The sequence below is a fragment of the Rhineura floridana genome, chromosome 2, assembly GCF_030035675.1.
Source record: "Rhineura floridana isolate rRhiFlo1 chromosome 2, rRhiFlo1.hap2, whole genome shotgun sequence".
In the NCBI taxonomy this organism is placed as follows: Eukaryota; Metazoa; Chordata; class Lepidosauria; order Squamata; family Rhineuridae; genus Rhineura; species Rhineura floridana.
In genome coordinates, this window is record NC_084481.1 from 19679285 (window position 1) to 19700158 (window position 20874).

General features: G+C 43.2%; 1 protein-coding gene across 1 annotated transcript in view; it reads right to left on the reverse strand.

The window, feature by feature from the left end:
• LOC133376256 (caspase-10-like) overlaps positions 1–20874 on the reverse strand; it is a 36606-nt gene that overhangs the window by 1741 nt on the left and 13991 nt on the right. The window contains exons 4-8 of the mRNA XM_061608005.1: positions 20400–20535; positions 17730–17804; positions 15371–15447; positions 9167–9278; positions 3092–3617 (exon numbers count right to left, since the gene is read on the reverse strand). Coding sequence (XP_061463989.1) covers positions 3092–3617; positions 9167–9278; positions 15371–15447; positions 17730–17804; positions 20400–20535 — 926 coding nt within the window. The remainder of the gene's footprint in view (positions 1–3091; positions 3618–9166; positions 9279–15370; positions 15448–17729; positions 17805–20399; positions 20536–20874) is intronic.

The following is a 20874-nucleotide window of genomic DNA, read 5'->3' on the forward strand; positions in this document are numbered from 1 at the left end:
GTTATTTACGGTCCTATGAGCATTAATTATGAACTAGTATAGAACATTAAAGAGGAAAAGCACAAGGTCAGTTGTAGCCCTGGATCAGAGATTTTTCTTTAGCATGATCTGCTGTGTCTTAAGTCTACTTCCACCCCCACTCTCTTGCACTTGGGCAGCCTATTTCGCTCCTGAGATGACCTTCCCAGCAGAGAATTGCCAGTAGCACCAGTTCTCTGTTCAAGGAGGAGGGAGTGTAGGACAACAACACAGAACAAACTCTGCCCCCTCTGCTGCCCTTCCCCACTATATTAGTGGGATTGTGCAGCTATGTGCACACTGCTCATTTGCATACAGCTTTCACCTCATTAGGGATTGATTTAAAAGTTTCATTTCTGTCCTGTCAATTTCACATGTGTTCATTCTACCCTGTTCCCATATTAATCTGTGTTTTTAAAAGTATGCATAAACATTCATTTTTTAAAATTTGTATCTATCTAAGTAAGAGCTCTGCTGGATCAGTCCAAAGGCCCATTGAGTCCAGCATCCTGCTCTCACAGTGGCCAGCCAGATGCCCATGGGAAGGCTGACAGCAGGCCCTGGACACAGCAGTAGTCTCCTCACTTGTGATTCCCAGCAGCTGATACTCAGAGGCACTGGCAGCATTTAAATAATATATTAGATCACAAAATATTATTTAAATTTATGTTTTTCTTAATGCACACATTTCTAAAAGGATTTTATCCTAAAATACACATTTTGATATGCTTTTTGAGCATTCAGATAAATGCAAAAATTGGAAGATAACTGCAGTCTGATCTACACATTAATCTGGGAAGTGCATTGGATTTCACAATTAACTGAATTCCTTGAGCATCACCACTCATGCACCTCACAGCTAGGAATGTCTTCTTATGCATTAGCACAGGTCCCAGCTAAATTGGGGCACTTATCTTTCAAAAGGTGCTTCTGCTTGCAAAGACCCTTTTAGCTAGTGATGGGTAATAAAATAAATAAAAAAATTAGTAAATCGCATTCACGAGTGGCTGTCTTTGAAGATAAGAATCCACTTGAAGGGTTCACACTAAGTTCTGCACTGTCTCTCAGCAGTTACCAGATGCCTTAGGGAAGTTTGGAAATGGTACATGAGGCCACCCTAGTGTTGGTCCCTCACAGCACCTGCTAATCTGAGCTATACTTCCTTTGTGTACAGAGATGTTGTTCAGTTAGTACACACAGTTAGTACACACAAACCATCTAAGATAGTGGTCCTCGCCACTTTTTCCTATTTATTTATTTAATTAATTTATTAGATTTTTATACCGCCCGACTAGCGATAGCTCTCTGGGCGGTGTACAACAGAAAATACAAAATACATCTCATAAAAAGTGCATAATAAATATTACAAAAATGTATAAAGTACAAAAATCAGATTACATAATTATTTAAAATTTAAATTAAAACGCCATAGAAAAGAGGCAGGTCTTAAGCTGGCGCCGAAAAGACAGCAGCGTCGGCGCCGTACGCACCTCAACGGGGAAACTATTCCAGAGTTCGGGGGCCACCACTGAGAAGGCCCTAGTTCTTGTCACCACCCTCCAAGCCTCTCTATGAGTTGGGACTCGGAGGAGGGCCTTCGGTGTAGAGCGCAGTGTCCGGGCAGGTTCATATCGGGAGAGGCATTCTGACAGGTATTGTGGTCCCACGCCGTATAGGGCTTTATAGGTTAAAACCAACACTTTGAATCTGGCCCGGAAGCATATTGGCAGCCAATGTAAGCGAGCCAGAACAGGTGTTATGTGTTCCGACTGCTTGGTCCTCGTTATTTGGCCGCCGCATTTTGGACAAGCTGTAGCTTCCGAACTGTCTTCAAAGGCAGCCCAACGTAGAGCGCATTGCAGTAGTCTAATCGCGAGGTTACCAGAGCATGTACAACTGATGTAAGGTCCCCTCTGCTCAGGTAGGGACGTAGCTGGGCTACCAACTGAAGTTGGTAGAACGCGTTCCGAGCCACCGAGGCCACTTGAGCCTCAAGTGACAGGGAAAGATCTAAGAAAACTCCCAGACTATGAACCTGCTCCTTTAGGGGGAGTGTAACCCCATCCAGGACAGGGTAAATATCCACCACCTAGTCAGAGAAACCATCCACGAGCAGCATCTCAGTCTTGTCTGGATTGAGCCTCAGTTTGTTAGCTCCCATCCAGTCCATTATCGCGGCCAGGCAGCGGTTCAGCACATTGACAGCCTCACCTGAAGAAGATGAAAAGGAGAAGTAGAGCTGCGTGTCATCAGCGTACTGATGACAATGCACTCCAAAACTCCTGATGACCGCACCCAACGGCTTCATGTAGATGTTGAAAAGCATGGGGGACAGAACCGATCCCTGCGGGACTCCACATTGGAGGTCCCACGGTGTCGAGCAATGTTCCCCAAGCACTACCACTATTTGACCTATGAAACTGTGAAAGACAGAATACACAGTTTAACGGTTAGCTCTATGAGGAGCATAGGGGTCTCCTAACAACACTCAGCACCCTTCACAGACTACCCTTCCCAGGATTCTTTGAGGGAAGCCATGACTGTTTAAAGTGGAATAATAGTGGAATAAATGTCCAACAACTCTTAGAACCCTTAACAAACTACACTTCCCAGAATTCTTTGGGGGAGGCCATGACTGTTTAAAGTGGAATAATAATGGAATAAATGTATGGTGTGAATTTGGCCCTGGTCAGGATGAGCCTTGTAGCCTGCCTCCTGGTCATTTTTTTCCTTGATAGTGTACGCAAAGAAGATACGAGGTATAGCTTTCCCCATCTCTGTAGCACAATGACAGAAACCCTGGACTACATTTCTTCTGCAACTTCATATAACTAAGTTTTGGAAATACAGACATTAGTTCAAATTCAGTGGATTAACCAACGTGAAGTCAACGAACATTGATAGCTGTACTACATCTCATTGAAATCCATGGACTTGTCAAACTTAAGTCTATTCATTTCAATGGGTCTAAACTCCAAGTATGGCTTTGTTGGATTCAAGCCAAGGTGTTTTATCCAATATACTAGATTACAACAGTGGAGAGACTGCCATATACAGTTAGTAAAAGGATCACCTTGGTACCAGATCCCGCAGCATGTCACAGAGAGCCTGAATGAACCATGTGCCATGTTGTACATGACGGAAAGAAAAATAACCATCCACGGTAGCCATGCCAAGAAGGAAGTCTGCTTCTTCTGGAATACTTGAGAGCATCTGCTGTTCAGAAACAAATCCTGAAGTCTGCGCATCTGCTGCAAGGGAGTCAGGGCCTTGGGTGTCCGGCTCAAGATAGACAGGCTGTTGAATCTTTGTACCTTGACATGCCTGGATAAAAAAGAGTTTGGGCTTATTAGCCAGCAAAGGACACTGTCTGGCTGTGAAGTAGGACGTGATAGCACGGATTGGGATGAGACGCCCATCCGTTGCATAAATTTCTCCAGATTTGCCATGAGACAGAATGCAGCATACAAGGCAATCACTGTCTTTCCAGCTTTCACAGGATTGCCAATTCTGCAGAAGTTCCTCAATTTCTATCGACTCCTTGTCATCATACTTTTTCACATCAAATCCAAGCCATGTAAAAACACGTTCCAGTTCCACTGTTAAGAGAGAGGGGGAAGGGTAAAAAGTTTAGCATGACAAGATAACACTAATGCATGACAAAACAGGCATCCTAATTGAAAGTGTTATGCATTGATTTAAAATAAACAAAAAACAGATCCCAGTTTTATTTTTTACATCCAGTTTTCCGTATTCTCATTATTAGGACAAAACAGATTTGACACAATTACTGATTAAACTGTATAATTTACATTAGTTTTGCTTTTCCTTAATAACCCAGTACAGTCTTAAAGTTCCACTTAAATCAACAGTACATAACTCAGTAAGACTTCACCAATTCTCTTTTCCATGGATTAAACCAATGTATAGAAGCCAACATTTTTGTTTTAACATATTTTAAAGTCTGTTTCTATGATATTTTAGAGCGTTTTTAGGGTTTTTTGCTGCCCTGGGCTCCTACTGGAAGGAAGGGGGGACATAAATATTATAATAAACAAAATAAACATTTTATTGCTGTGTGCTTGTGTGTTATGTGCCTTCAAGTCGATTATGACTTATAGCGATCCTAAGAATCAGTGACCACCAGTAGCATCTGTTATAAACCATCCTGTTCAGATCTTGTAAGTTCAGATCTGTGGCTTCCTTTATGGAATCTCTTGTTTGGCCTTCCTCTTTTCCCCAGCATTATTGTCTTTTCTAATGAATCATGTCTTCTCATTATGTGTCCAAAGTATAACCTCAGTTTCATCATTTTAGCTTCTAGTGATAGTTCTGGTTTAATTTGTTCTAACCCAATTATTTGTCTTTTTCGCGGTCTATGGTATCCGCAAAACTCTTCTCCAACACCACATTTCAAATGAGTTTTTTTTCTCTTATTTATTGCTAAACACACATATATGGTCTGTGTAATAAAGCACAATCTAGTCAGGGGAAAATGCATACAAAAGCAGGTGTGAATGTCTCACTTCTTTGGGAGGGAGAGTGGAGTTAGATCCTCTGCTTCCCTTGAAATAGCTTATTGGCAGGAATGCAGATTTACACAGGTCTACCTTTGACATGAGCTCCCCAGGACTGGACTCTCTCATTTACAAGCAGATTAAGTTCTGGTCCCCAGCTAGATTACTTGTTTTAATTTTTATGTAAGTTATTTTCCAGCATTATGTATAGCTCTCCAAAGATAAAATATACTATCTAATGCATGTGCCTGTTATGTTCTTAAACACTTGAAGGAAACGAAAAGTAAATTGAGTATCATTATTCTGTCTCCTCACCAATTAATAACAGTGCACTTTTGTTAAAGAATTAGAATGTCTTCCTTATGCTCATCTCAGAAAGTATTATCATTTATTTATATAGTGCCATCAGATGGACGTGGTGCTGTACATAAAATAAAACAATGAAAACAAGTCCCTGCCCCATAAGGCATACAATCTAAATAAAATAAATTGAGGACAACAAAGGAAAGAAGGGGAAAGAGATAGAGGACAAATGAGGGCTTCAAATATACATACTCTAAGTATACAATACAGGGGGCAGGGGAAACCCCTAAATTGAAGCTCCAAAAGTTTGGAAGAAAGGAAGGTTTTAAAATAAGACTCAAAAACTGAAATCGAGAGAGCAGTCCATAAGTGCTTCAGGAGACAATTCCAGGAATATGAGCAAGTAAATTTCTGGCCTCTAATAGAATCATTAGTCTTAACTTAGGGGTAGCCAACCTGGTGCCATCCAGATGTTCTGGATTCCAGGTCCCCAGTCAACATGGCCAATGGTCTGTGATGATGGGAGCTGTAGTCCACAACACAGAATCATAGACTTGCAAGAGGCTTATAAGGCCATTGAGTCCAACACTCTGCTCAAGGCAGGAATCCAACCTAAAGCATACCCGACAGGTCACTGTCCAGCTGCCTCTTGAATGCCTCCAGTGTTGGAAAGCCAACAATCTATCTAGGTAATGGGTTCCACTGTCATGTCGCTTGAACAGTTAAGAAGTCTTTCCTGATGTTCAGTCGAAATCTGGCTTCCTGTAACTTGAGCCCATTATTCCATGTCTTGCACTCTGGGATGATCAAGAAGAGAACCTGGCCCTCCTCTGTATGACAACCTTACAAGTACTTGAAGAGTGTTATTATATGTCCCCCTCAGTCTTCTCTTCTTAAGGCTAAACATGCCCAGCTCTTTCTGTCTCTCCTCAGAGGGCTTTGTTTCCAGTCCCCTGATCATTCTCATTGCCCTCCTCTGAACCTGTTCCAGATTGTCTGCATCCTTCTTGAAGTGCGGGACCAGAACTGGACGCAGTACTCAAGATATGGCCTAACCAGTGCTGAATAGAGGGGAACTAGTACTCCACGAGATTTGGAAACTATACTTCCGTTAATGCAGCCTAAAACAGCATTTGTTTGTTTTGCAGCCACATTGCACTATTGACTCATATTCAGCTTGTGATCAAAAATAATGCCAAGATCCTCCTCGCATGTAGCATTGCTGAGCTAAGTATCTCCCATGTTATAACTGTGCACTTGGTTTCTTTTTCCTAGATGTAGAACTTTGCACTTATCCCTGTTAAATTTTATTCTGTTGTTTTCAGCCCAATGCTCCAGATTATCAAGATCACTTTGAATTTTGTTTCTGTCCTCCAGGATATCAGCTATCGGTCCCAATTTTGTATCATCTGCAAATCTTATAAGCATGCTCTGTACCTCCTCATCCAAGTCGTTAATAAAAATGTTGAAGAGCACTGGGCCCAGGACTCTGTCCTGTGGTGACCTGCTTGTTATCTCCCTCCAGTTTGAAAAGGAACCATTGATAAGCACTCTTTGAGTACAATTCTGGAGCCAACTGTGGATCCACCTGATAGTTGTTACATCCAGCCCATATTTAGCTAGCTTGCTAATCAGAATATCATGGATCACTTTGTCAAACGCATTGCTGAAGTCGAGATATATTATGTCCACAGCATTCCCACAATCTACCAGGGAGGTTACCCAATAAAAAAATGAGATAAGATTAGTCTGGCAGGATTTGTTCTTGACAAATCCATGTTGGCTTCTAGTAATCACTGCATTGTTTCAAGGTGCTTACAGATTGACCGCTTTATGATCTGCTCCAGAATTTTCCCAGGAATTGATGTCAGGTTGATTGGTTTGTAGTTCCCCGGTTCCTCCTTTTTGAAGATATGGACATTAGCCCTTCTCCACTCATCTGTCACTTCACCCATCCTCCACGATTTTGCAAAGTAATAGACAGTGGTTCTGAGAGTTCTTCAGCCAATTCCTTCAATACACTCTAGGATGTAGTTCATCAGGCCCTGGAGATCTGAACTCATTCAAAGTGATTGGTTGGCGATCACTCGTGACCGAGTAAGATTGTCTTCCAAGATAATTTGGTTGGAAGACGCCTGTGCGTGAATTTGTTTTATGTGGGGAGATCGGCACACGACGATCAACACATAATCTTTACAGAAAAAGGCTTTGATCCAATGGCAAGGATACCACGACGATTGGAAGCCTTTTATCTGCTGCAGCCTTCATCCGCCTTCACAGCAGTTGTCACGTACACATTGTTATCCTCCGCCTGTTCTGCCGTTGAGGACTTTCTTGGATCGTTCTTTGTCTGGTTCCTCTCCCTTGACCTTACCGCCATGGGTGACCCTGCTGGGAGTACATGACTCCCGACGGCATTGCTCACAGGGTTCATTGGAACACGCAAGCCCACTCACCACTGCAAGGTGACAATCCAGCAAGGGGTCAAAGTGATTAGGTATTTCTTGACCATTTTTTTTATCACTCTCAAGCTGCAACTTCAACTTCACGTTTGCCAGGAGGGTCACGGATCCTTTTTTTGGAGAGGCAAAGTAGGAACTGAGCACTTCTGCCTCTTCTTTGTCATCTGTTCTCGTTTTATCATCTTCATTGAGTAGCTGAACCACCATTTCTTTTCTCTGTCTGTTACTATGGATGTATCTGAAGAAAGCTTTTTTGTTGCTTTTAGCATCCCTCGCTAACCTCAGCTCATTCTCAGCTTTAGCCTTCTTGACACCATCCCTGCAATTCTGTGCTACCTTTGCGTATTCTTCCTTTGTGGTCTGGCCTTCCTTCCACTTCCTGTATGTGTCCTTTTTTGTGTTCATGTCACCTCTAAGCTTCCACACTGGCTTCTTCTGCTGCCTTCCACCTTTTTTCCTTGTTGGAATTGTTTGCAATTGTGCCTACTAAATTTCCTTTTTAAAAACTTGGACCCACCTTGGACTCCTTTTCTCATTAAGGACACTTGCCATGGAATCTTACTTATCATTGTTCTGAGTTTATTAAAATTAGCTTTCCTGAAGTTCAGTGTATGTGTATGGATACTCTCATACTTTTGCTTCATTTATAATCAAGAACTCAAGTATAACATGGTCACTTTCTCCCAGAGTTCCCATAACTGCCACTGCATCCACTACATCATCTCTATTGGTTAGAATCAAGTCAAGGATAGCTGATCCACTTTCTATAGGAGAAAGGTATCAGCAACACAAGTTAGAAATGTCTTGGAGGGTCCCTGTTTGGCTGAATTTGTCTCCCAACAGATATCGGGGTAATTGAAGTACCCCCGTTACTACTACATCATGCCTCCTCAAAACATTGGCAGTTTGCTTTTGAAAAGTTTCATCCTTGTCTTCTCCTTCATTGGGTGGTCGGTAGTAGACTCCAACCACCATGTTTCTTTTATTCCTTGCCCCATATATTTTAATCCAGATACTCTTGGTGGGGCTATGGAGCTCATCCTCTTGTGTTTGTATGCAGGGATATATTTTTTAACATATAGTGCGATTCTGCCTCCCTTTCTATTCCTTCTGTTCTTTTTGAAGAAGTTATATCCTTCAATTGCTGTATTCCAGTCATGGGAGTCATCCCACCAAGTTTCAGTTATACCTATCAAGTAGTAATTGCCCTCCTGTATTAAGAGTTCAAGTTCGTCCTGCTCGTTTCCCATGCTCTGCACATTAGTATACAGACATCAAAGACCATGTGATTTATGGTCTGTCTTCCTTCCTACATTTTTATGATTACTGGGCCTCATTAAAGCTGTTCTCTTAATTTCTGTCACAGCTGGAGGGCACCTCATTGGCTATCCATAGTCCAACTTATTCGAGTTAGGAGCAAAATAGGGATAGCTGCATTATGGAGAGGTTGGAAAAAAAGGTCTGAGAGCCTCATATTTTCCACAGGGTTAACCCAAAGCCTGCAAGTGATTTTAATCTGCATGAGCCCCATTTCTAAGTTCAACAGCTTCAGGCTACCCATCTCCCAAGTAATAAAACCATGGCCTAGCAAACAACTTTTGCTGAAGAAGCTGAGATTGTTTTAGAAGTTTTCTCCAAGCATTCAGACCACACAAGGCTCTCAATCAAAGTAGTAAAAATCAAAGCACTTTTTCTGAACACATACAAAAAATACAAATGTTTCCACTCCCTGAAGCCACATAAACCTGCAGACCAGCAACAATTCCCTGCTCTGTGTGAACAAAACACTTTTAAGGAAGAGAAGTTCAAGCAACAGTGAGAGAGAGGAGACACTCCAACACAAGCTTTTTCATTCAAGTCACTTACAGGCATCTTTTTGAGATCCTTCCCTTGCTTTGAGATCCCCTGTGAAATTGACATTATTGAAAATGAGGCAATATCCTCTGTGTGGCCCATCCATTTTATAGACAGCTGATTTCTGTGAAATGAGGGAAAGTCATAAGTTATCATCTTATAAAATATTTTATCAATCGCAGCCAATGGTACAGTTAAGAAACTTTAGACTTTGGACTTAACTGATATCCTCCCAGACTTAATGATCTTACAGGGACATCTCACCCCACCCATCTTTATATGGCAACATGTCTTACTTTATTTACTTAAAAGTGTGATATGCCAACCCTGCTGCATTTGGGGATATTGTTGCTCATTCTGCCAAGGGGGGCTCTGTTTCACAGACCTACCTGAACAGCACCCTGATCTCACATCTAGATTCAATGTCTCTGGGACTCCTCAAAAGGATATACTCGCTGCTTGTGCACCAGTACCTGCAATCCTAAGATGTTCTCTTGACAAGGGTGGTTTATTCCATACGAAATTCCTTCATCTCTCACTAGAAAACCAACTGGAATGCAAGTGCAGTCCTACTGAGTCAGACCAAAGGTCTATCGGATGGTTCCGATCCTTTCTCCAAGGTCGTTTTCCGAGAATAGCATTGGGTGATTGTCTTTCGGCCCCCTGGCACTTGTGCTGTGGGGTGCCGCAGGGTACCATCTTGTCCTCCATGCTGTTTAACATTTATATGAAGCCCTTGGGAGCGGTCATCAGGAGATTTGGGGCGAGGTGTCAGCAGTATGCTGACGATACCCAGCTCTATTTCTCTATAACATCTGAATCGGAGAGGCTGTGCAAGCCCTGGACTGTTGCCTGGACTCGGTGGTGGGCTGGATGAGGGCCAATAAACTGAGTCTGAATCCTAGCAAGACAGAGGCGCTGTGGGGTGATGGTTCCCGAGTTCAGATAATTGGTCAGCTACCTGCTTTGGATGGGGTTGTACTCCCTCTAAAAGAGCAGGTCCATAGTCTGGGGGTGCTCCTGGATCCATCTTTGTGGCTAGAGGCCCAGGTGACCTCAGTGGCTAGCTTCGGCTGGTAAGATAGCACGGCCGTTTCTGGACCAGGATAGCCTGACCACTGTTGTCCATGGACTGGTAATCTCCAGGCTAGATTACCGTAATGTGCTCTATGTGGGGCTGCCCTTGAGGTTGGTCCAGAAGCTGCAGCTGGTGCAAAATGTGGCGGTGAGACTGCTCACTGGGGCAAGGTATCACCAACATGTCACCGCGCTGCTGAAAGAATTGCACTGGCTGCCCATTTGCTACTGGGTCAAGTTCAAGGTTCTGGTTTTGGCGTACAAAGCCCTATACAGCTTGGGACCAGGATACCTGAAAGACCGTCTGATCCCTTATATACCCAGTTGATCACTGCGCCCTGCAGATACCATCTTATCAGGAGGTCTGTTCTGCACAACTTAGGAAATGGACCTTTAGTGTGGTGGCACCTACCCTTTGGAATTCCTTCCCCTTAAATATTAGACAGTCATCATCTGTTATCTTATTTTTGGCGCCTATTGAAGACTTTCCTCTTTCAACAAGCCTTTTCAGTTCAGGCCTTATCCCAGTCTGCACCTGTGTTGGAATTGCTTTTTAATGTTTTTTAAACCTTTTTTTTAAAAATAAATCACTATGTTTTTAACCTTTTTTTCTTTTTAAAGATGTCTTCAAAGCTTTTTAAAAAATGTTTTTAAAGATGTTTTGTTTTAATATATTTTAAGTCTGTTTTTATGATGTTTTAAATTGTTTTTAAACAATGCTCTGAAAATAGGGGCTATTTTATCTAACCCTGTGTCATGGTCAGATCACTATCTGGTGAATATAGACCTCTCAATGCCACATACCCTTCGCAGGGGACAAGGACCTATTAGAATGGTCTGCCCCAGGCGCCTGATGGATCCGAATGAATCAGAATTCTTTATTACAGTCATTAGACCAGGTAGCAAAAATACAAACAAACAGCAAAAAGACTGATTATTAAACCGCTACAATTTCATTGAGACAGATGCAATTTAAAACTCATTAACGATAGGAGTTAGATTGGATTTAATTTTTGACAAAACTGGACAAATAAATATAAGGATTAGCTCCTATACAAAACCTTAAGGGCTAAAACCACAAAATCGTTTAACTATAATAAATATATTTAATTAAAACTGCATAGGTTAAAACTTGAGGGTAAAATTAAAATCGGAATAAAATTAAACCGGGTTATTTAGGGTTACTTTCCTATGGTTTAGTACTGCTAAACTATACTTGGTGACTGATAAAGTTATCGCAGGCGAGTGATCGCCGAGCAGGTAGTCCAGCCAAAAAGATTCAGGTTTAATTTCAAAGGGTTCTAAAAGGGGAGAGATTAAATGGAGTCTCCGGGCACAATAGAATGGACAGCGGAATAGGACATGCGCGTTGGTCTCGATGGATCCGAATGGATTCCTGAATGCACTGGGAGATTTGGAGCCTGCCGAAGGACGCCCGGTCGAAGCCCTGGTGATGGAGTGGAATAGGGAGCTCACTAGGGCAGTAGACCGGGTGGCTCCGAAACGTCCTCTCCCCCTGAACAGAGCTCAGATAGCACCCTGGTACACACCACGGTTGCGGAGCCTGAGACAGGAGGTGAGACGACTAGAGCGCCGGTGGCGGAAATCCTGCTCTGAAGACGATCGGACACTGGTTAGAGCAGCAATAGCGGCCTACCAGTTGGCAACAAAGGCAACAAAGAAGGAATTCTTTGCTGCCTCTATTGCGTCTGCAGAGTGTTGTCCCAGGAGGTTGTTCCAAGTGGTCTGTAGCCTGGTCGGTCCAGTTGCTCAGGAACCCATGGAGCATTCTAAAGCCTCCTGTGACATATTTGCTAAACACTTTGCCGATAAAATCGAACGCCTGAAGAGCATGATTCCGTATGCCGTGGAGACAGGAAGCGAGCCAGAGCTGGCCAGTTGCATTCCGGTCTGGTGGGATCGGTTTCAGCCTCTCCCTTCTGAGGAAGTGGACAAGGTGCTCTCTACTGTGAAGCCAACCACCTGTCTGTTGGATCCTTGCCCTTCATGGCTCATTATGAGCTGCAAAGAGAGGCTGAGCGAAGGGATCAGGGCAGTGGTAAATGCATCCTTGGAAGAGGGTGCAATGCCAACAGCCCTCAAGGAGGCAGTAATAAAACCCATCTTGAAAAAGTCCTCCTTGGATCCCCAAGAGTTAAACAACTTTTGCCCAGTCTCTAATTTGCCATTTTTGGGCAAGGTGATTGAGCGCGTGGTGGCCAAACAGTTACAGACACACTTGGATGAAGCAGATTATCTAGATCCATTCCAATTGGGCTTCAGGACTGGACATGGAACTGAAACAGCCTTAGTCGCCCTGGTGGATAATATGAGGTGGGCGTTGGATAGAGGAGAATATACCTTCCTCGTTCTCCTGGATCTCTCAGCGGCTTTTGATACCGTCGACCACGGTATCCTTTTAGATTGTCTGGGGGGATTGGGAATTGGGGGCACTGTTTTACGATGGCTCTGTTCCTATCTCTCAGACAGACATCAATGGGTGGCATTGGGGGATGAGGTTTCAGACCCTTGGCCTCTCAATTGTGGTGTGCCACAGGGATCTATCCTCTCCCCCATGCTATTCAACATCTATGTAAAGCCACTGGGAGCCATCATCAGGAGATTTGGGCTGCAGTGTCACCAATATGCGGATGACACTCAGCTCTATCTCTCGTTCAAGTCCTCACCAGAGTTGGCTGTGGATACCATGTCCAAGTGCCTGGATTCCGTAAGTGAATGGATGGAAAGGAATAGGCTGAAACTGAACCCCGACAAGACCGAGGTGTTGCTCGTGGGAGATAAGAGAAGGTTGGGAGACATAGACCTGGTGTTTAATGGGGTAAGATTACCCCTGAAAGACCAGGTCCGCAGCCTTGGGGTCATTCTTGACTCCCAGCTGTCCATGGAGGCTCAGGTCTCGGCAGTGAGCCGGGCAGCTTGGTATCAATTACATCTGATACGAAGGCTGCAACCCTACCTTCCTGTTCATCTGCTCCCACGGGTGATACATGCCCTGGTCTCCTCTCGCTTAGACTACTGTAATGCGCTCTACGTGGGGTTACCCTTGAAGACGGTCCAGAAATTACAGCTGATACAAAATGCGGCGGCGCGCTTGATTAAGAACAGCCGTCGCCGTGATCATATCACCCTGGTGTTAGTAGATCTACACTGGTTACCAGTTGTCTACCGGGTCCAATTCAAGATGTTGGTGTTGACCTTTAAAGCCCTATACGGTTCCGGCCCAGTTTATCTGAAGGAGCACCTCCAGCATCACCAATTATGCCGCCTGACAAGATCAGCCACACAAGACCTTCTCTCGGTCCCATCAGCTAAAACAGCTAGGCTGGTGCAGACCAGAGAGAGGGCATTTTCTATTGTGGCCCCCACCCTCTGGAATTCCCTTCCTTTCGACCTTCGCCATACCCCCTCCCTGACAGGTTTCCGCCGGGCCTTGAAGACCTGGCTGTTCAGGCAGGCCTATGGGGTCTCCGGGGGTGGGTCAGTTTTTAATGTTGTTTAGTTTAATGTTGTTTAATTTTAATTTATTGTATTTTGGTTTTTATATTGTATTTTATTCTGGCAATGTACGTCGCCTAGAGTGGCCGTTCAGTCGGCCAGATAGGCGACTCACAAATAAAATTTTATTATTATTATTATTATTATTATTAGTGCTTTTGTTTGCCGCCCTCGGCTCCTGTGGGAGGAAGGTTGGGATATAAATCAAATAATAAATAAATAATATATAATATATATAAATAAAAAAATATCTATCCCAGCATTCAGTTTCCAACAGCGGCTAGGCAGAGGTCTGAGATAATTGAATTTCCTGCTTTAAGCAATAGTCCTCCCATTGAATGTCCCCAGCATCTGGTATTCAGTATACAGTCACTGTCTCTAAAAATGGGGGTTCAGTTTAGCAACATAGCGTGCAAACAGGACAATTTCCAGGGGCTGGCTCTACCATTAAACAGAATGAGGCCACCCCCTCAGGCAGCAGATTTTGGGTGATATGAAAAGGCAGCAAACAGTTATTTATTGTTTCTGTCAGAGAGCAGGAAAGGCACTTGTAGGATTTGTTTGTTTGTTTGCCTCAGAAACCAAAAAAAACTTAGCTGGCCTTGGAAACGATGCACCTTGATTTGTGGGAGGAGTACACCATTTGCTTCTCCACCTCAGGAAGCAAAATGTCTTGGCTGGCCCTGATTACTTCCAAGGACAGGATCTCTTCCTACACCACTTGAATCACACCTATCCAACCTGGTGGCCTACTGATGTTGCTGGACTACAACTCCCATCATCCACGACCATTGGCCATGGTGGCTAGGGCTGATGGGAGATAGGAGTCCATCAACAGGCAGGGCTGTGGAGTCGGTACGCCAGACCTTCGACTCCGACTCCTCTATTTTTCTACTGTCCGACTCCGACTCCTTCATAAATGGCAAATGTATATTAACTAGCAATAACACATTTACTGTAGTAAAATGGTAGCACAAGGCATTTCATCACCACCACGTGAATCCAGAGCTTCGAAAAGTTACTTTTTTGAACTACAACTCCTATGAGCCCAATCCCTGGGGCTGATGGGAGTTGTAGTTTAAAAAAGTAACTTTTCCAAGCTGTGGATTCACGTGGTGGTGATGAAATGCCTTGTGCTACCATTTTACTACAGTAAATTTGTTATTACTAGTTAATATACATTTGCCATTTATGAAGGAGTTGGAGTCGGTACATTTCTACCGACTCTGACTCCACCCAAAATTGCTCCCGACTCTGACTCCATGACTCCAACTCCACAACCCTGCCAACAGGAGGACAACCTGTTCTCCTTCCTCATCTTATCTGATGAACCTTTCTGGAGATCAGCACAAACTTACTCTGATCAGCTCTTGGGCTCATTTGGGAAGAAGGGGAGGGTGTAAGTTTAAATAAACAAGCAATAAGGTTGGCGGTTTTTGTGCAGGACAATCGCTCTTGCTTTAACCATGGTGGTTTCAAGCCATGGTGCTACCGCCATTAAAGCAGATGAACAAAATTAGTCTTTAAGAGGATATTTAAAGATGCAAGGACTGGCCAGTTATAAGCTGATATATACACTGATTATTCTGGGATATTCAGAAAACTATTCAGAACATGCCAAACCTCCACAGTAGGTTTCAATTCATCATTTCCCACAGGCTGCTGCAAGCTCAGTTCTTGCACATTTCCTGCTTTTACATCTACAAAGCAAATACATGGGTACATCTGAATTTAGATTTATTAGAATTATTATCTTAAAAAACCCCTTAAAAAGGTAACATCACTCACCCAAAGCCGTATTTAGATGACCATATATTGACTTAAGAAGCCAAGATATGAAGGAGCCTCGTGCTCCCGCATGGAGCACCTTCATTCCTCCCTTCACACAAGCGAACAACGTCTTCAGTTAACTGTAGCTTCCTGTTACATTCAGATCAGGAAACTATGGTTAATGGTTTCAAGCAAGCCAGGATATGAGATTATGGTTTAAAACTGACTTCAAATCCTGGCTTGTTCAGAAGCCATTGGAGAGGAGATAACTATGTACACTACTATGAGCTCCTTGGAGGAAAGGTAGTATATAAATGTAAATAATAATAATAATAATTATTATTATTACCACCACCACCTCCCCAATTTGGATGTAAACAGGAAGCTGAAGTTAGCCTAAGACTTCCTTGCCTGTTTTCAGCTCACGCAAAGGACTGAAACAGCTGGACACGGGGCTCATTCCTCTTATTTTATTATCATTATTATCTTTATTTATACCCCTCCTTTTTTCCAAAACGGGAACTCATGGCGGCTTGTGGCTTACTAAGGCCACATTCAGAGAATCATCACTTTTCTTTTGAGTAAATTCAACTAAATATTCTTTGGGGACACACATTTACTTCCCGATTGATGTGTGGCTTCCTTGTTCAACACAGATGTTTTACCAAGAATAGTATCAGTAGTAGAGAGGGGACATTCGTTTTACAGCTCAAATGTATAAGGAGAATGGTGTTTAACAAACAAAAGCTAATTCCCAACTGGGACATTTCCTCAAAGTTACAGCAGGTCCACTGTAAAAAAAATGGTAAAAGCAAAGATACCAAGGCATTTTTTGGAGCAGAATTGTATCTTGGAAAGGTATCAAAATATCTATCAATATTGTTCTAGGAAAATATTTGACTACTGCATTGCTTTTCTTAAATTCATCTGTTTCTGAATAAACACATGCAAAACACCCAACCCTTTTGGAACCCCCATGCTGCTTCTTATTACGAGCAACTTTTGTTGTCTTTAATACATATTACTCTCTTCATGAAGCCTCAAAAGTCCTGCAGTTGTTCAGCTTTCTTAAGGAGCAATAAAATAAAATAAAATCCCCCAGTTACTCAAGCTGTCCTTCTTGGTTTCCAAAGTATTAAGACAAGCAGGATTTGTTTTTGGAAAGGAAAGTTAGAGACTATATGCATTTTCCTGGGAGAAAGGATATGAGGGCCCCATGGGTGCACAGAGGAGACTGGGAATCCTCAGAGAACAAGGAGGACCCCCAAAAAGCAAGAACGCTAGCCCAGCCATTCCGAATCCAGGATAGCTATGACTATCGGCTCTTGGAATAGATCACTCACTCACTCACACACACACACACACACACACTCTCACACACACTCTCACACACACTCTCACACACACTCTCACACACACTCTCACACACACACACACACTCTCACACACACACTCTCACACACACACTCACACACACACACACACACACACACACACACACACACACACACACACACACACACACACACACACACACACACACACACCATTTTGCTCCCTTCCCCTTCTGCCTTGTGGCAGGTATCTGAAGACATTCTACAATTCAGTTTTCTCATTTTTCTATACCCAGGGTGAACCTAACACCACAGTTGTTTTTGAATCCTCTCTGTGGGCAAGTATGTAGAGCATTTTTTTTTTTTTGGTTAACACACAAACCCCTGGCATGAGTTGCTACTCAGATACGGTGAAGTGTGGGTGCTTAAAAGGGGCAAGAGGGGGCAGAGAGATTGTTTAAGTGCCGTCCTGCCTCCTCTCCGACTCTGGAGCTGGTTCACACAACTTCGCTACACCTCGTGTTTTTGAGGAGAGTCCCCGTTCAGACGCCACTCTAAGACAAACCATGGCTTAGTTCAGAGCAGAGCAGCAGTAAAAAAAAGTTCGGGGGGTGGGAGCAAAGAGGGTGCAAACTCCTCTCTGGAAGCCCATGCAGTGTCGCTAAGCCATAGTTTGGCTTACTGTGTTATGTGAACCAGGTCTCTGTGAAGCCCCAGTGGCTCAGAGGGGGTCTCTCACAAAGGGAGGCCCTTGAGAGGCATACCTCTACTCCTTCATTCTTGCTGTCCTTTTGCTTTCCTTCCAAGTGGCTTCTCCTTCCATAGCTACATAGAGGACAGCTCAAAATAAAAAGGCGGCAACTACAAGACAATCTCACCTTGATTTTCAGCAACTGAGTGCACACTTCCAGCATGCTCCCCCATGTGCTCCAGTTCTTCAGCAGTGCACGGATCTATTTAGAAAGAAAAGGAAAAGAAATGGTATGATCCACATACATGCCATTAACTTTCACCGCTTTCCTTAACAGCTTTAACAATGGCCTCAAATCCGACACTGCACCACTTTTAGCAAATAGTTACCTTCTGATTATTAGCAGAAATTATTTTCTGTACTGACTTGGCAGGTGTTTAATATGGGCTTACAGTGTAATCTTAAATCATGTATATTCAGACATCAGTCCTATAAAATTCAACGGGATTTACTCCTAGATAAGTGGGGTTGCAGCAGCCTCAGTTACTTTAAGTCAGAACACGATTTTGAGTCATCAGAATTACCAAATTGTGTTCTGATAACTCACCAGTCATTCCAGAACCTAAAAATAGGATTAGCCTCATTGAAATAAGACCCAGAATCTATGACATCCAGAACCTACAACAGAATGGATCAGTACATTTATCCCAGTTGTTCTGAATTGCCTGTTTCCATGCACAGTTGATGATGGACACTATATTTGAAATTTTAAATGTGTGGAGTTTTGTGGATTTTATTGTATGTTTCATACAGCTTTTATCGCAACCTACATAAGAATGTAAGAAAAGCCTTGCTAGATCAGGTCAATGGCCTATTTAGTCCAGCATCCTGATCTCACAATGGCCAACCAGATGCCTGTGGGAAGCTGGACCTGAGCATAACAGCACTCTCCCTCCTCCAGGTTCCAGCTACTGGTATTTTTTGCAGCCACATCACACTGTTGGTTCATATTCAGCTTGTGATCAACGACAATTCCAAGATCCTTCTCACATGTCATATGGCTCAGCCAAGTATCCCCCATCTTATAACTGTGCATTTGGTTTCTTTTTCCTAAGTGTAGAACTTTGCATTTATCCCTGTTGAATTTCATTCTGTTGTTTTCAGCCCAATGCTCCAGCCTATCAAGGTCCCTTTGACTTTTGTTTCTGTCTTCTACAGTGTTAGCTGTGCCCCCCAATTTTGTGTCATCTGCAAATCTGATAAGCATGCTCTGTACCTCCTCATCCAAGTCGTTAATAAAAATGTTGAAGAGCACTGGGCCCAGGACTGAGCCCTGTGGTACCCCACTCATTACTTCTGCCCAGTTTGAGAAGGAACCATTGATAAGCATGCTTTGAGTACGATTCTGGAGCCATCTCTTCATTTCCTCCCCACCCCCAACAAACTCTCAAGGCTCCCAACATATTTAAAAGCAAAAACATAGCAATGAAAAAAATCATACTAAATTGCCACTCTCCAGTCCAGCCTTCCCCACCATAGTGCCCTCCAGATGTTGCTGTACTACAACTCGCATCCTCCCTTACTATTGGCCATGCTGGCTGGGACTGATGGGCACTGTAGTCTAAAATGTTTGGAGGGCATCAGGTTGGAGAAGGCTACTCCAGTCTATCTTATGAGGACAAATTAGGCAAAGACCTGTATTACCTTTTCTGTTGGATTGGTAAAGCAAGCATTAACCTGTTGCAAGTCAGGCTGTGCCCCTTCTATCTCAGCAGCCTTATGTCTTAGGGCACCATTGCAATAGGCTAAATGGTACAGGATGCTACTTTCCCACCAAATATTGTTAACGAAATGGATTTTTTACCTATACTATTCTTCTGTCATTCACAAAGTACTTTGAAACTCAAAATTTGTTCGTTTAGGAATCCCATCAGCCCATCCTGTTGAAAAGGCAGGGACTACCAATCCACAGGCAGCATCAGAACTATGAGATACTTAAGGCAGGAGTGGGGAAACTGTAGCCCTCTTGATGTTGTTGAACTACATCTCCCATCATCCCTGACCATTGGCCATTATGGCTGGGGCTATTGGGAGTCACAGTCTAAAACACCTGGAGGGCCACAGGTTCCCCATCCCTGCCCTGAGGCATAGCACAGATAATCAGTCTTTAATTTATCCTTGATATTTTGCAGTGTCTCTATATATTGCTATTATTTCTGTTTTACATACAAGGGACTGAGACTGATTGTGGCTTGTTCAGGTCAAGACCACTCAGCTAACCCAGGGCTGAGCAGGAAGCTCAGCTCTCCCAGCTGCATTCATATCACATGAATGAGAAGCTCCCGTGTTAGAACATCAGTGGCAAATCATGAACAAGTTCAAGATTTCTTAGAGCCAAAGCAAATGAGCATTCATTTATTAAACACATGCTTGCCCATCCAGCCACAATGTCAGGTGTGGGTTAACTCCCTCTCCCCAAAAAGAGCCCACAGAGAAAGGGTCTGAAATCTACCCTGTCCCCATGCTCTGTTACATTAAGCTGTTTCCCCCCAGCCCAGCTCAAATACCAGCAGTGAGCCGACATGGGGAGCAACAGCATAAAGAACTTGGGTGCTTTAAGGGAATGCAGGGGAGGAGATAACCTTCCTTTCAAATATAAAACTTAACCCTCCACCACCTCACTTTATCGCTAAATGGGCAAGTTCAAATTTAACACACATCCATGTCTGGCTTGGGCCTTCGTTGCATTGCCATAGCAACTTACTCAGGATATACACCAATAGCTATCAACTGGATAAGAGGAACTATGTGTGTTTCAGTTAACTTGTTAGGAGATGGTTTACTCAAAATTAGATACCTTGTCTTTCTTTATATTTTGTCAGTACTTTCAGGAGGTCAGGTGCTATTTTATTACAGATATCTTCCAGCAGAGAGAGGTTGGTCTCTGTCAAAAGTTCTTGCTTCTCCAGGGAAGTCAGTAGTTCTAAAACAGACTAGAAGAAAAAGTAAACATAACAGTTGTGTGCTTGCTTATACCTCCCACCCAACCCCTAGTCACAAAGTCTTCTTCATTATCAGATATACTTTTATCAGCAACAGAGACTCCTGTACTCCTCAATCAACCAAAGTGAAGAAACCCAACATAAAACAGGCCTAGTCAGTTCCTGCAATTCTGCAGATTGTCCAATGAATTTGGAGTCCAGAAAAATCTCAGATTTCCGAGATGACCTGTATGCTCATATCACTGTAAACATAGATAGCAGTTTACCATGAATGCACAGATGTTGTCTGTCAAAGATCCAGGGTCCAACCCCCTTACCCCTGGGCAATTG